The 16,653-nt window shown below is 31.7% G+C and overlaps 1 protein-coding gene across 1 annotated transcript in view; it reads left to right on the top strand.

Annotated features, from left to right (window-relative positions):
• The window catches only part of LOC118203837 (UPF0462 protein C4orf33 homolog), a 61,414-nt gene that overhangs the window by 8,629 nt on the left and 36,132 nt on the right, over nt 1–16,653 (top strand). Inside the window, exon 2 of the mRNA XM_085807090.1 lies at nt 2,333–2,514. Coding sequence (XP_085663216.1) covers nt 2,334–2,514 — 181 coding nt within the window. The 5' untranslated portion in view covers nt 2,333. The remainder of the gene's footprint in view (nt 1–2,332; nt 2,515–16,653) is intronic.

The raw sequence follows: 16,653 nt of genomic DNA, 5'->3' as shown, positions 1-16,653 counted from the left end.
CCAGCGCAAATATCGCCAAGCAGACTTTATTGGCGACAACATACAGTATACACATAAAAAAATGTTAACACATGTTAATTCTAAGAATTTTTTATTTTGAAGGCATAAACATTTTAATATCGTTTAAAATTTTGTAAAAAGCCAATAAATAAAGACAATAAATTTGTGAAAAGACATTAATTTAAGAATTTACTATGCTTTCATAATTCAACATACTGATTCACCGGTTTATATCACGTGACCACAAGTGATCTCATCTCATGTAAACTATGCTACAAAAATCTAATTCTCTCCGTAAATATCTACATTAATTTCAAGTTAAATCGTAATTTTGAATACAAGTTTAAATGCAAGAACTATTTCAATTTGTACAAATAGCTTACTCAGAAATTATGTAAATCCGCAGTGCTTTACTTCGGTAGTGCATTCTCCTTAGAACTGATGAATTTAACCCTTGACTTTGCTTTTTCTATATTTTCGGGTGAGTGGTGTGATTGCATTCTAATTGACAAAATTACCTCAAATGTCCTTAGGGCATAAAATTGAACTATCTGGTAAAAATTCTATGTAATTGTATGGCAGTATTGAAAGAAACAATCAATCTGATAAGAAATGGCTGCGATTTGTTTTGAAAAGGAGGAGTAAAAGGTTACAAGCGATGATATTCCTTTTGGCATCAGTTTTACCATTATTAGTGACTTTATCACATGTGCCGGCAAAACGGAAAAGTACCATAAGCTTTAATCAAGTCCATAACTTAAGAAACAAAAAAGAGTTTTAATATTTCTGAATGAGGTGATTTAAGAATTCAGTTCAGAACTTATATGCGAAATATTCAAAATATTGCATCCACACATCAAGTGCAGTCATTGCATTCATTAAAACTGAAATTTTGGACAAAGAGAACCTGTGATTGTGTGTCTGGAAACTTGTTTATAAAATTAATAATAATAAGAATGCAAAAAAAAAAAAAAAAAAAAAAAAAAAAAAGATAAAACAGCAGGCTAATAAAGCATTTTTCTTTCAAAACCTTTATTCTTGTTATTAGTCTAATTGTCATCATTAAGTTATGTATAATTATTTGTATTATGATTGTTTCAATTGCTGTATATTATAGAGAAAAATGTAAAGGGGGTCAATGAAGAAAACAATTCTCTTAAAAATGCTCAATGCAAGAAAAAGGTTGTGGGAATCTATTGTCTATATATAAATACTGAAAATCTGTGAGGAGCTGATAAAGAAAAATGAAATTGAGTATCAAATTGGAAATGATAATTTATCTGTTGTTGTAACAAAGAAAGGGAGTCAACATTATACAAGGAATGCATATTGGGAAATAATTGAAAATTTGATTGTGTCTTTAATATGTTAGGATTAAATTATTGATGTTTTTAGGTGGGACATTTATTACAGAAGGATTATTTTTAGATCATGCATCTAAGAATGTTGTTTAATATACCAAGAAAGTATATTTTGCGAGAGGGAATTTTAAATGTGTGTGGTATCACTGGAAACATATTTGAATTAAAAGAAAATTGTTTATTTTCTTGAAACTGTTAAGAAATTTCCATGCTTGGAAAAAAAAAAAAAAAAAAAAAAAAAAACAGCAAGATCTGTAAATTAAATAACATAATTTTAGTGTACTTGGGAATGCTAGTATATTGTACATCTTGGATTAAGCAGTTGCATAGGCCCATAACAGCCGAGTGGTAAAGTTGCTGAACACTGGTAGTTCGGTCCAAGGTTCCAATCCTGTGAACGGGCTGGCTGCATGGCATTTTCATATTTTTCCCTATGTGTAGCATGTATATATGCCAGTTTCCTTTAGAAAGTTCGCCATGAATGCATCCCTCCCCTCAGGCAGATAGCCATTTATGGTTTGCCTTAATCACATAAACCAAACAAAAGCAGTTGCATAAAATATGTAGAGTCAAAATGCAGTAATGAAGATGTTATAAATACTGGATAATTTAGTTTGTAAAATTTAATTTGCTTAAATTTTAGTTTGGATTTATGAAGATAAACCAGACCAAATTTTAGCAGGCTGATCAAGCTTTAATTAATATAAAACTTCCGTATTCTTGAAACTTCTAACATTTTATCTTGCATGATTTACAATTCAAGGTTTGGTTTTAAAAATAGTCATTTAGATTCGTTAAAACTGTTATATTGGAATATTAATAATATTTTAATTCATATTAAAATTTCAGGCTCGTATAAAGCTCTCAGTCCAAACTTTTAGCTGCACTTTTTGTTCCTATGATTTCTGGTGCTAAGTTTTAGAATTATGTTTGGAAAAATTTAGTTTTAACATTATTTTTTTCTTTCCTAGAATGGAGTTGAAAATTAAAACAACGTGGCATGACAGGCCATTAGACCATGACATCACTAAAATTAGTTTCCAAGATGATGGAAATTTTATCGTCATGAATGTTACTGCACCTTATTTTAAAGATCCTCCTCCCTCAAATGGTGTTGCAGGACAGCCTTTTGAAAATCTGTCTGATTATGAAGGTCTGTTTATCTTTTTCTACTTTAGTGTTCTTTTACAGTTTTTTTACTTAAAGAAAAAAAAATGCATGAAATACTGAAGTGGCTTTAAGGTCACTGGTTGATATACAGTAGATTCCTAAGTAACTGGCCCATTCTAGGAGAAAAGTTAAGTTTATTTCCTGCAGAACAGTGGAAAGATTACTGTTGCAAACCATCATAATAAAACAAAACTATTTATGAAAAATACAAAATGGGAAAGAACTCATGAAATAACAGCAGTATCAACAGATGATGTTATAATATTTAAAAATTTAAGTATTCGTAATCTGGACTATGTAAACATTTAAATCATTTATTTAAAGTAAATTGTTCCGTAATGAAAAGGATCAAGTGTAGAATCATGAATTTTGTACTTCACATTGGCATTTACTCAAATACAAGAGTAGTATAAACAGAAACAAATAGCAGGTGAATCGCCTTTGCATTGACTAATTCATGGTGTGCTCCTGTTCATGGAGGTAGGAAGTAAGATGGAGAGGCTCTAACCAATCTCCCCCATACACCGCTTTGAAGCACTGGTGATCCCTTCGAGGTAACCAAAACATTAGATGATTTGCGATTAAGATCAATGGTTTTTGACACGATCGGATGTAAATATTTTGTAATTACTGTGTAAATATACATATAAATGTATATATTTTCTTTTTCTACAATATTTCAGAGTTCTGAGTATATGAAAAAAATACAATTTTAAACATTTCATTCTGAATGGAATTAAATGCTGTACTTTTCACAGAACTGTTTGCTCAGTACGGTTTAATCTGAATGAAATTTTTTCAAAAGTTTTCATTAATTGTGTTAGAAAAAAAATTTAAGGTTATTCGTTTAAGGATTAAGATAAAGGTTAGTTAAAGTTTAAAAATTAAGATCAAAGTTTATTGTATTATTAATATTAAAATTATGCATTATTTCTGTTCTATTTTTAGAGCTTTTTCCTTAAATACTTTCTCAAATATGATATGATTCTTTAGCTTCTTATTACTTCCTTAAGTATGCATGTCATAGAATTTGCTTTACAATTACTTTTAACAGATTGCTCTCCAGTATGAACAATTCTTGCTTAAGTAGTTTCATAATGTATTTGTTAACAGGATTTCAATTTATGTTTGCAATTCAATGTTAAGGTTATTATATAGTTGGATAATATGGCTCTACACTTATATGCGCCCTAAGATCACCAAATGTGGTGATATGCTTTCTGTGTTGGTTTTTGGCATGATTGTGTGTTGTATAGCAACCCTTTTGACGTTGAATGCTCTTTTGCTGTAGCGTTTTAATTGCTCATTGGTTCGTGTCGTGCGTGTTTTGAAATGGCCTAGCATTCAACTACAATGAGAGACGTGGTTGCAAGAGGGTCTGGGAGATTATTTTTAGTAGCTGTGCATGATAGAATTAAGGAAACGCTGATGCAGTGTATTAAAGAGTGGATTGAGCCTCGTACAACTATTTTTTCAGATGGCTGGAAATCTTGCAAGGATTTAGAAAAAGAAGGTTTTGAACATTTATTTGTGAACCATAGTATGAATTTTCTGGATAGTGTGTCTGGCTGTCATATAAATACGATAGTGATTACGTGGCGGCATGAAATTGGTATTTCTGCTGTTCGAAAAAGCATTCATTCATGGTAAGTGCATTTTATTTTATTCTTGTTCTTATTTTGTAGAATGTTATGTTCATAATTTTTTTAGTATGAATTTCTGTTATTTTTTTAGTTGTTTGTAATTTATATTAGTTAGTTTAGTTTATTTTGTTGATTAATGCGTAGTGCCTAGATTGTGCAATTCATAGATGTTTTTTTAAGTTGAAACAGAACGCTGTGTACATGGTATTCTTTGAAATTTATTGTTATGTTAATTTATTAAAGCGAAGTGTGTGTAGTTCGTAGATTCTTTTGCTGCCTAGATTGTGCAATTCGTAGATGTTTTTTTAAGTTAAAACATATTGCTGCATACATGGATTCTTGTCAAATATTTTTGGTTAGAAGCTTTACGATTTTGCTATCTAAATTTTTTGTTTTTGTTTCAGATTTTTAGCTTAAATTGTGTGTTCAAAACGGGGTTTTAGCATGTGTGAAAACCCTGTTTTTGGAGACATTTTAGCATTAAAGTTTGAAATGTAGAGAAAAAAATTAGATAGTAATATGGCACCGTGGAGTTTCTCACCAAAAATATTTGGCGAGAAATTTGGCGACTTAAGAGTGCATATAACAGTAGTTCCAGCACTATTTATAATCATTATAAATTTATATACATTTAATAATTAGATTTCTTCACAGTTGCTTTCACAGGAGTTTATGAATGAATAAATCCTTCATTTTAAATACATTTTAAAATAATTTAATACATATTTACATATTTTGTTAAAGGGAAATAAGTACGTTTTGTAAGCACATGCATAAATACCCATACATATTACATATTTTACATTTTCAGCATGTGCAAATTTTTAATTTCTGTGCATTCACAATCTTTTTTGAATAAAGTAATTTACAATAATTTTGCATATACCCGAAATTTTTACATAAAGATATGTATGAGTATAATTTGAATGAAAATTGCATGCATTATTATTAATACTCACTCAAAGGTCAGTTTTTCTTTGAAATTTATTGACGATGGCATCTCTCCCTTTAGGCTGATAGCCCTTTCATGCCTTACTCTATTTAATGAAAACTTAACCTGACATATGTGCCTAATTAGAAATTTTTTAACATGCATAATTTTATATTTACATTTAGCCATCAAGTTTCAAACTTTTGACTTAAAATGTTTTGACATGTTTTAGGATTCATTCATTATCAAATTCAAATCATCTAGTACATGTATTTTGCCAGGGTACTGAATAGCGTTGCTGTTACTGGTTCTCAATTTCTCAGAGAAATCGTTAACCCAGGAGAGAGTTAATTGAGAATCGAAAATTTCACCAGTTTTTAATTATGATACCGAGAGCAAATATTGTAATATGTTCCAGTTAGCCATTCTTTGTCTATGAATGAGACCTGCATATGTTAAGAAGTGAGCGTGAACCTTGAATTTCTGAGGAAAAGAAGACTTGTGTGGGAAAAACTTAACAATCTGGAATCAATAAGAGGACTATTCATGATCGAATCTGCTTTGGCAAGATACACAAATGTTTTCACCTCTGTCAATTGCCCTATTTTCAAATTCTTAATAAGTTATTTGATAATGTGGCACGTTCACATGGTCGCATCATCTTAACTGCACATGGTACTTCTGTGGAATTCACGAATGTATCCATCTTCTGTTCTACACATTTGTGTAAAACTGTACATAATTTTTCACAAATGTGTCATTCTGGGAAGGTTAACTTATTGGCATATTGGTGTGTATATTTTATAAATTTTGATGAGAATTGCAGCATTAGGTGGTAATTTTATTTTTTATTTAATCCAAATAAGTAATTAAACCAAATTAATAAAAAGTGTAAACCCAAAGTGATTATTTTTGAGTTATATAAAAGTAAAATGATGAGTTTAAAATGAGCAACTATAAAGCCTCGCCTCTAAAAATTTTTAAAAAATACATGTTACAATAATATGTGGATGACAAAAAATTTATTTTATTTAAAATATTTTGGCAGTTGGAACATAAAATATAAGAAGCAAATACTCAATCAAGGGTATCGAAATACATATACAATTTTAAAGGTACCATAAAGTATTTTTCATTCTTTAAGCTATAACATTTTAGCTAAAATCTATATTTCTGTAGTTCAACAGCTAAGAATTTTATGAAACAAATTTATAATCAAAATTGCTGTTGTTAGTTATCTAATAATAACCAACATAATATAATAAAGTTATATTACCATCAAATAATAAAAGATGTGATTTTTGCATAAATGTCACTAAACTATACAAATTGCTATTATCGATCAATGAATGTTTCTTTTATGCGGAAGTATCCCGTTTTTCAGTTTGTATGGAACTCTTGTGTGTCAAAATACTATCAAAGCGCTGTCAAGGGAGCTTCGGAGTATAAAGAAAAAAACGCATCTGGAGACCGAAGCCTCGGAGCAGTGCTTCACTTGTAGGCCAGATTTGGCCTCTCCTTTCTTTCTTACCTCCATGCTCCTGTTCGATGCATCCCTTTCATCTTGGCATGCTAATCCTTCAAATTCTTATAAGAATCATGACATCTATGTACACTGCTAAAAAAAAAAAAAAAAAAAAAAAATGGGACAGTGCTATATCTCCCGTTCTACTGGGCAAATTGACAAAATTCAAACTGCGTTTTTCATGTCTCGAAAGCGCGACTTAGGATTTATATTAGATTTATATATAGCACTATTCTTACATAGGTATTTTGACACAAAATCGGACTTTTTCTGAAATAACATACCAATTTTTTTCCATATTTCGATTCTACGACTCAAATTATGCCAGAATACCAAGTTTTGTAAAAATCGTACGAGTAATTTTTAAAATATTAGCTCTCAAAATTTTAGCTCCTCAATGTTAATTGAATTTGGCAAATATTTATTAATATCTCTTTTTTTATTAAACTTTTTTATTTTTTCTCTCACATTTCGAAATTTAGGTTCATTCCAAATAAAATTTACCCATTTTTTGTGTTTTATTTTTTAAATTTCTATTTTTAAATAATTTTTATAAATTTTTCAAAAAAAATTTTGAATTATAACCTATAAAATTTTTACCATCATCTTAAAGTAAGTGTATTTTTAAGCATTGCAAAAAAATTCGACTTTTTTATTCAAAATTTTCTAAGATATACATGAATTTACATATTTTCGAGTTTTGAAATTTGGCATCTTTTTTTTTTGAGCGATAATAATGCCAAATGTGGTCTATGGATTTTTATTACAGTGAATTGCCACAGCTATTTTTAATCTTAAATTTCAAGTAAAATTTTACGGAGAATTAATTATATGACATTTTTTCCTCAATGATGCGTAATAAATATTTATAAATACTTTGTGAAAAGCTATTTTTTTTTAATTATAGATGATATTATTCAAATTTTTAACTTTTTTTTTTTTTTTTAAATTTCTCTCTATCTTCCTTTTTAAAAAAAATAAGAGTAAATTTTTACCTTCGGCGTTTTATCGTCTGCTACTTTACTTTGTTTAAATCGAATAGTCTAAAACTGAGAATTTTCTTTTGATATTTATTTGAATTTTATGACATTAACTACATAATTTATTTCTAAACAAACTGTTGCTTTTGAAGTGGCTGAAAGAGCGGCTGATACTATCATCCACATTTTTAAAGCACAGTATATTTTTATAGAAACATTATATTTAGAATAATCATTTTTTATAAAAGTCAAATTATGATATAAACATATAACCATCTAGAGACTGAATTAATGGAAGTTCAATGGTTATGTTATGTAGAAATGATCTGCAGCTACCTAATGGCTGGATAAGTCAGCAGATTCTGTGGACAAGTAAGAATAATTATATAAACGACACCCAACATTCTCGATTCAATTAACAGCGAGGATACGATGTTTATTAAATGAATTTAAGAAGTTTTAAAACATAAAAAAATCAACTCATTTTTTATCCTAAAATGTATTTTTGTGCGTAGCGTATTTTTATTATATCATTAAAATTCTAATTTAGAATGTAATTGTCAAGAACTGAATCCTAATCATCAGTAATATATAAGAATGAAATAGAATAGAATGAAATAGAATGAAAATTCTTTTTGCAAAAGAAAGAGCTGTTCAAATGCAACATTTTGGCTACTCTAATTTGCTTCTAACTATAACAGATTCAAAAATATCTTCGATCAAATGTTAAATTTTTTAACATTAGGAATGCTAACTTTGATTCTGTTATAGGCAAAACGAAAAAAAAAAAAAAATTTAAATGATAGAGCTTTCAAGTGCAAACTTTTGCTTATTTTCATTTTTTAATAAGTATCATTCTATTTTTGTGTGTAGCGTATTTTCATTATATCCTTAAAATTCTAATTTAGAATGTAATTGTCAAGAACTGAATCCTAATCATCAGTAATAGAATAAGTAATTATTACGGTTATTAATAAATCCTTCTTATAAAGTAATTGCAAATATTTCAAAAAACTTTGTCTGAATGCAAATATTTTTCTATTCAAATATTTTTAATTTTATATTAATCAAGATTGCACACGATATTATTTATTTGCACTTCAATTCTTACCGTCAGTTCTAGTAGAAGTTACAAATTAATTATATTTAATTAAGAATTGGATTGGATTATTTAATTATGGCAAAGCACACGAGGGCTATCTGCCTAAAGGGAGGGATGCCTTTGTGGAGGACTTTCTAAGGTAAACTGGCTCCTATACATGTTACAAATGGGCAAAACCACGAAAACGCCCATACGGCCAGCCCGTTCGCGGGATTCGAACCTCGGACCGAACTATCAGTATTTAGCGTCTTTACCGCTCGGCCGCTGATGGGCTATTTAATTAAGGAATGACCATCTAAGTTTAGAAACTGCATACCATAACAGCAATTCAATTATTGGCGCCGTATCTTTCATGTTACTCTTGATTGGCAAATTACATGATTTTTAATGAGTATTCGGGTTTTGCTAGTAACTTCACTTGGAAATCGTGCTTAAGCTATGTTAATTGGTTATTTGAACATAGAAAGAACATGGGAGCTATTTGATTAAGATGCTTTCATAGAGAACCTTTGTAAAGACAACCTAGAAAACTACGAAAACCAACCATGCAGCCTGGGTTTGACTTCGCAACAAACAATTAGTATTTAACAATCTTCGGCTGATCTTTACAATATGGTAACTGGTAGTTTAGCGACATTTTGGAGGCGATAAAGGTTACTACCTGGGACTTTGGTAATAATGTGAGCAGTACTCAGTTCCGATTACGCATTATTTTGTGTGAGGGAAATGAGAGATCATGTGATATTAATGGACGAATTACGGTTCTTTAATCGGAAAAGGGGGGAAATCGGGAAGAAATCTGGAAATTTTGTATTTGCCTTTATTCTGTGTTGTGTGAAACAGTGTTCGTTAATGTTTGGATCCCATGGCCCTAACTAAAGTGAATTCGAAATGGGTATTTAGTGGAATTGAAAGGAGTAGTAATAAGTGTTTCTTTGAGGTTGTGCGAGATAGAAGTAAAGATGTTTTATTAAGTTATTTATTTTACCTGGTACCTTGGTGTGAACTATAAGTATGATTTTAAAGATCCTGAAACAGAAATAAGAAAACTTTATCGGACACGTAATCAAGATTCTGAAGAATAATAGGTAAGTTAGTATTTTTAATTATTTGAGGATATTATTTTTATGCACTGTTCTAAATGTAAGGTGGAAGTAAAGTAATTTGCGTAAACGTGCATGGAAATAATTTAAATATTTGACACTAAGTATTTGTAACCATTAGTAATGAAGTAAAGGTATGAATTAGTTAGTGACGTTTGTAATATAATAGATAATGTAGAGGTAAAAGTTTTTGGATATTTTATTTATTTTATACGGGGAATGTTCATATTTGGAAAGGGTATGTACTTTTTGGCGATCAGGTAATTTCATATATGTTCTTTTTTCCGGGTTTAAAGATTCAGAACATTGTTATGCATTTTCGTGAAATTTTTCTAATTTATGAGAAAATAGCAGTGTACATGGATATAGTGAAGAGTGTGCGCAATGCCATTTTGTGCAATTCTGGGATGTTTTTTTAAGTAAAAATAAGTCGACACGTACATGGTTTAGTGATATTTTAATTAAATGATAGTTATTTTGTGAATTTTATGTTTGTAGGAATTTGGTATGCGTTTAAGTTGAAGTAAACGTGCATGGAAATAATTTAAATATTTGACACTAAGTATTTGTAATGCTGGCGGTATGAATTCGTTGGTGACGTGTATAATATAATAGATGATTTAGAGGTAAAAGTTTTTGGATATTTTATTTATTTTATATGTGGAAATGTTCATATTTGGAAAGGGTATAAACTTTTTCGTGATCAGGTAATTTCATATATGTTCTTTTTACCGGGTTTAAAGATTCAGAAAATTGTCATGTATTTTCGTGAAATTTTTCTAATTTATGAGAAAAAAGCAGTGTACATGGATATAGTGAAGAGTGTGCACAATGCCATTTTTGTGTAATTCTGGGATGTTTTTTTAAGTAAAAATAAGTCGGTGTGTACATGGTTTATGTGTATGTGTTATTTTGAAAAACGCGTAAGGAGTATGGTATTGTGCACTTTTTCCCAATTTTGCAGTGAATATTTGTCATGATGAAGCAGTTTTGTTAGATAAAATTTCTAGCATAAGTGTAATTCGGCTAGTAGATTGTTGGAAGAAGTGTTCAGTAGATAAAAAGAAAAGAAACATGTCTTTACTTCGTGAAGACAAAATGGCGGCGGGAAAAAAAAATAGAGGGTTGCTGTAGGAGAGTTGGTCGCCAAAAAATCGCCAAGTTACCATAATGTAAAAATCAACCCAATCTTCAAATGCTAGGCAACTGGTGAGGCTCCAATTAAATCTCCAATTTAATATTTTATTTGTAAATATTAAAAATATTATTGTATTCTTAGACACAAAAAGCATAATTTAAGTTTTGTTAACTCTTTACTAAACTACCTAGCTGTAGTGCAAATGAATATTCAATTTCTTTTGAAATAATTTTACTCACTTAATATTCTTGGAATATGAGCTAAAGAAGGAATGTTCTCGGAAGATTAAAGAAGTGTTTAAATCCAGTGATGTTAGGTTTGTCTTACAAACTCAGGTATCAAAATGATTCTGCAATCGCATCAGTAGTTGGCTTGTAAATGGCTGTGAATTAAGCAAATGACTTTTAATTTTAAGTTATTTAGTCAGAAAATGTGTTCCAAATGTTTTTTATTGCATGACGATGCATCTTTTCATTATTCAATAACCAATCAGAGAACCGCTTGTGTTCCGAAATAAAATAAGTATATGTACTCAATCGTCCTGCGTGTTCTTCAAATTTGCCTTCTTGTGATTTTTTTCTTTCCCAAAAACTGAAAGTGCCTCTCAAAGGATTGTTTTTGACATTGAAGAGACAAAAGGAGAATGACATCTACTTTTAGAGGCATGTCAAAAACAGATCTCTACAAGCCTTCTCTTCTATTACATGTTGTACAGTCAGACAAAAAGTTGCATCAGCGTAAATTCTGTAATCTATTTTTATTACACTCTGATTACTTTATTAACATACAGTGAATATATACTAAATCTTTTACTTCAGCTTTAGTAATTCGGAATTTTTGACGAAATTGTTGTCGTAACTAGGACTTAGAAGATAAGTCAAATTAAATATTTCGGTAACCCAATAAATTCAAGGTCGAAGTTTCAATATTTGATTTTCGGAGGGAGGGGAAATTTTTTCAGTTTTGGTTCATTATCCTAAGTATATTTGCTTTGATTCTTTATTTTTCCATAAAAGCGAAAAATTTACGCATGGTATACATATAACGCATAGCTTCAAGTTAAAATTTAGGTTATAATTAAAGTTCCACATTGAAACGATCATAAAAGGAAAACTACTGGATCAAATGTTATCAAGCTTAGTAATCGTGCAAAGAAATGTCATAGGAATTTATTTTCCGGGAAAAAAAGGAAGTTCGAAACCAGGGGGGAAATGGAGCTGTATGCAATATTGTTAAACGAAATATGGGTCGGAATCTAACTTAACCTATTGTTACACGGGTTTCATATGTTGTATACCCTTAAGAAACTTTGAAGTAAGCAAATTACCATTTAAAGGCGTTAAATTCGATAAAAGTCGAGTGCGCCATCCGTGTAAGTGAGAAATTCGTCCGTGAAAATCACGAATTAGCAATTAGAAAATGTGAGATCGCAAATCACTCGCACAAGTGCCTACAATCTGGAAATCGTTTTCTTACAGATCGCTAATTTGAAATTTTTTAAGCCTGAATTCGGCACTAAAACATGAAACCTCCGCAAACTATCTAAATTTTGCCACCCCTAATTTCTGCAGCCCAGTGTCACTGCACTGGTTGTACTGGCTGTGGTGCCAGCTCTGGAAAAAGAACTAGATTTCATTCTTTAAAGTGCAATTCCATAGAGCTCTGTGGAATACTTTAGCATGGAAGAAATTAAAGAACTTTTGGCATTCTTGATTATTTTGTCCAAGCCTGTTGGGCTCATTAGTTTTTGAATTTGAATGATTTTGCTTGGTTTGCAAATAAAAGTATAAATTTAAATGACATAATAAGCTGAGTTCTTTAAATAAGTGAAATGTTTTTATAGAAAATAGTGAAGGTACCATGGAGCTTTGAAAGAGCGATGCTTTAATGTAAGTGACAACTTGAAAAGCTTTGTTATTACTGTAGAGATATTTGTAATCGCATTCTTATTGGTTAAAAAGAAGTATAGCTTTCTGTCACATCCGATGCATTAGCTTTCTGCGAGGTCCGATGTATTCTGAAATAATCCCATTCTATTTGTTAAAGCATGATCTGTTGTAAAGTTATATTTATATATGACTTCTGTAAACTTTTTCACTCTCTGCATGTATCTCTGCGTATTGCTCTGAAAAGAGCTATGGGCGAGGAAATGAAATCTACGAAAGATAACGACGTCTGGGATCTACAAAATTTACCCCCTGATAAAAGAGCCATTTCCTGCAAATGGGTTCTATGAAAAAAACGAGATGGAACTTATAAAGCCAGGCTTGTTGCTCGTGGCTTCATGCAAAAGGAAGGTATAGACTATACAGACATGTTTTCTCCAGTAATTAGTATGTGCTCTTTCCATTAAATCCTGGTAATTATCAATAATAAAGGTTTACAAGCTTACTTTAGATGTCAAGACAGCTTTCTTAAACGGTAAGTGAAATGAAACCATCTACATGGACTAGCCAAAAGGATATGATGATATGAGTGGTAAGAAATGTAAACTTAAAAAGAGTTTATATGGTCTTAAACAATCTCCTTAACAATGGTGTGAGAAATTTCTTAATTTTGTTATTAAATTAGATTTTAAGCAATTGGACTCTGAACCATGTATTTTCATCAGAAATCTAAATTGTAAGAAAGTAATTATGCCTCTTTATGTGGATAACTTATTAATTGCAGGTTCAGATGAAAAGAAACAAGTATTATAATATCATTGTTATCTAAAGAATTTCAAATGTCAAAATCTAAAATTGTCTCAGAATTTTTAGGCATTAGACTGAAGTTTGAGTCCATTTGTTTATATTTAGATCAGAAACCATGTATTGAAAAATTACTTGATAAATTTAAAATGTCTGATTGTAAAACTGCCCAAACTCCCATTGAACCAAAATCTACAGCAGCTGATTTTCAGAGAGAAAATGCATTTCATGGCCCATAGAAAGAATTAATTGGATATATACTTTACTGAGCATATACGAGGGCTGTTCAGAAAGTATTGAGACTGAATTTATTATATTTATTCCAGAAAACCTCTAGCGGTGGGACTGTGCGCATCATGCATGCACATGTTTCAAAAAAATCGGCAGGTCTGTAAAGCACGCTGTTTAGTCACACTGACTTCCTTCATGTGGAGTGTTTGCATGCGTTCGTTGAAAACGCGGAGCAGCGAATCTGTATCAATTTTTGCTTTAAGCTCGAGAAAACGAGCACCGATACCTACGAGGTGATGAAAATAGCATTTGAAGATGAGGCGATGAGTCGTGCTTGGGTTTTCAAGTAGTTCCGGCGATTCAAGGAGGGTTGGAAATGAATGGACGGTGATCCCCATTCTCGATGCCTGTCCACCCCTCGCAATGAGGACAAGATTGTACAAGTGCAGGCTGTGGTGCACTCTGATCGTTATTTAACAGTCCAAGAAATTGCACAGGAGTGTGGCATTTCCATAGGATCATGTGATGAAATTTTGAGAAAGGACTTGAACATGCGCCGAGTTTCTGCAAAGCTTGTGTTGCGTCTCCTCACTGAGGATCAGCAATTCCAACGACTGGCAATCTCATCTTATTTGTTTCAAAGTGCAAGCAAGAATCCGGAGTTCATGAAGCTCATCGTCACTGGGGATGAGTCGTGGATTTACGGATACGATCCCGAAACAAAGCAGGAATCGTCACAATGGAAAAGCCCCAGGTCTCCTCAGCCAAAGAAAGCTCGGCAGGTGCGAAGCCAGATCAAAGTCATGTTGCTTTTGTTTTTCGATGCAGATGGAATTGTTCATCATGAGTACGCTCCCCAGGGCCAGACAGTGAACAAGGAATTTCTCTTGAACGTCATAATGAGATTAACCTTTTGAAGACGGGATGGCCATTATTGTGGCCATAGAGTCCTCTCTTTGAAAAGACGGGGTTGTCCACTTTAGTGGCCATGTCTTTTCCCCCCATTTTCTAGGCTGAAAAGTGGGGTGAAGTGTCAAATTTGATGTCCCTGGGGTTTTAATTACTTATCTCTTTCAAAGGTCTTTCTTTTGCAACATAGATACACCCCTCTGAGAATCCATTAAACTACACATGAGAATCCTTGTTGCAAATACGAGGTGATTTCTTAAAGGGGGGAAAGCATTCAGTTCAAGATTTCCCATCCTTTGGTAGCTTTTACTGCTACCAAAGCACCGGCCTCAAAAGGTTAAGAGAGGTTGTTCGCAGAAAACGACTGGTGCTGTGAGCGTCCTGTCGTTGGATGCTTCATCATGACAGAGCCTCAGCGCACACCAGCAATCTTGTGCAGCAGTTCCTAGCAAAACACAGAACAATCCAAGTAGCACATCCTCCGTACTCGCCGGACATGTCACCTCCAGATTTCCTCCTCTTTCCCAAGATCAAGAACACCTTAAAAGGACATTGAGACCATAAAACAGAATTCGACGCAGAAGCTTCAGGCCATCCATCCCAAAGTCGGAGTTCCAGAAATGTTTTGAGGACTGGAAATATTGTTGGGCCAAGTGTGTTACTGCCAATGGAGCATATTTCGAAGAAGATTGACTCAAAAACCTGATTTCATAATAAACTCAGTCTCAATACTTTCTGAACAGCCCTCGTATTACACAAGGCCAGATATTTTATTTGCGGTGAATTGCTTAAGCCAATTGCAGGAGCATCCTACTGATGTTGCCTAGTGAGAAAAAGGAAGAGAGTTCTAAAGGAAATTCTTAGGTACTTGAAAATCACCTTAAATTAAAAATATATATACAAAAAGGATGATTTGGAAGGAGCAAACTTCTGTTTGTATGTAGATGCAGATTGGGGGCTGGAGATTACTCATGATAGGAAATCAATTACTGGTTACTTTATAATGTTTTCAAACTGTCCTATTATGTGGTGATGTAACAAGCAAAAGTGTATTGCACTTTCATTAACAGAAGCTGAAATAATTGCTTTATGCAAAGGTATTCAGGATAAAAAAATATAGTAAATGTAATTTCCAGTGTTAAAAATGTTTATATTTTTGAAGATAACCAGTCATGTATTAAAAGTATTGTTAATGAAAACTTTTCAGGTAGGTTGAAACATATAGATATAAAATTAAAGTTCACTCGTAAGACTGTTAAAGAAAATAATATTAAAATTGAATATGTGCAATCAAGTTTACAAATCGCAGATATGTTAACTAAGGCTCTGTCCAAAACAAAATTCTATGAACTATTGTCATTAAGCTGTTTAAAAAATGTGTCATTCTTCTGTCTTTTCTATAATGTGCAATTAAGGGGGAGTGTTGAGATATTTGTAATCATATTCTTTTTGGTTAAAAAGAAGTATAGCTTTTTGTCACGTCCGATGCATTAGCTTTCTGTCAGGTCCGATGTATTCTGAAAATGAAATAATCCCATTCTATTTGTTTATATTTTCTTTATGTTATTTTTGACTGTTTGTTTATTGTGCCTTGTTTATGATTTGTTAAAACGTGATCTGTTATTAAGTAATATATATGACCTCTGTAAACTTCTTCGCTCTCTGCATGTATCTTTGCGTACTGCTCTGTAATAAATGTTTGTTTTTCGAACCACGGTATTTTAAATGTTCAACAATTACCATACCATGTGTATCAAAATAATGGGAAACAGGTTTTAAGTCAACCAATTTTCACTGAGACTTCTAACTACTAAGAAGAGTTGGCTGAATTTTACCTAGTGTTGTAGAAAACTGCTAATAAGCCATATAC

This window comes from Stegodyphus dumicola, chromosome X1 (genome assembly GCF_044657685.1).
Source record: "Stegodyphus dumicola isolate Sdum_Otavi_A_Nest chromosome X1, ASM4465768v1".
Classification (NCBI taxonomy): domain Eukaryota; kingdom Metazoa; phylum Arthropoda; class Arachnida; order Araneae; family Eresidae; genus Stegodyphus; species Stegodyphus dumicola.
The sequence above is the reverse complement of the archived record's forward strand: the minus strand, read 5'-3'. Positions and strand labels throughout refer to the sequence as shown.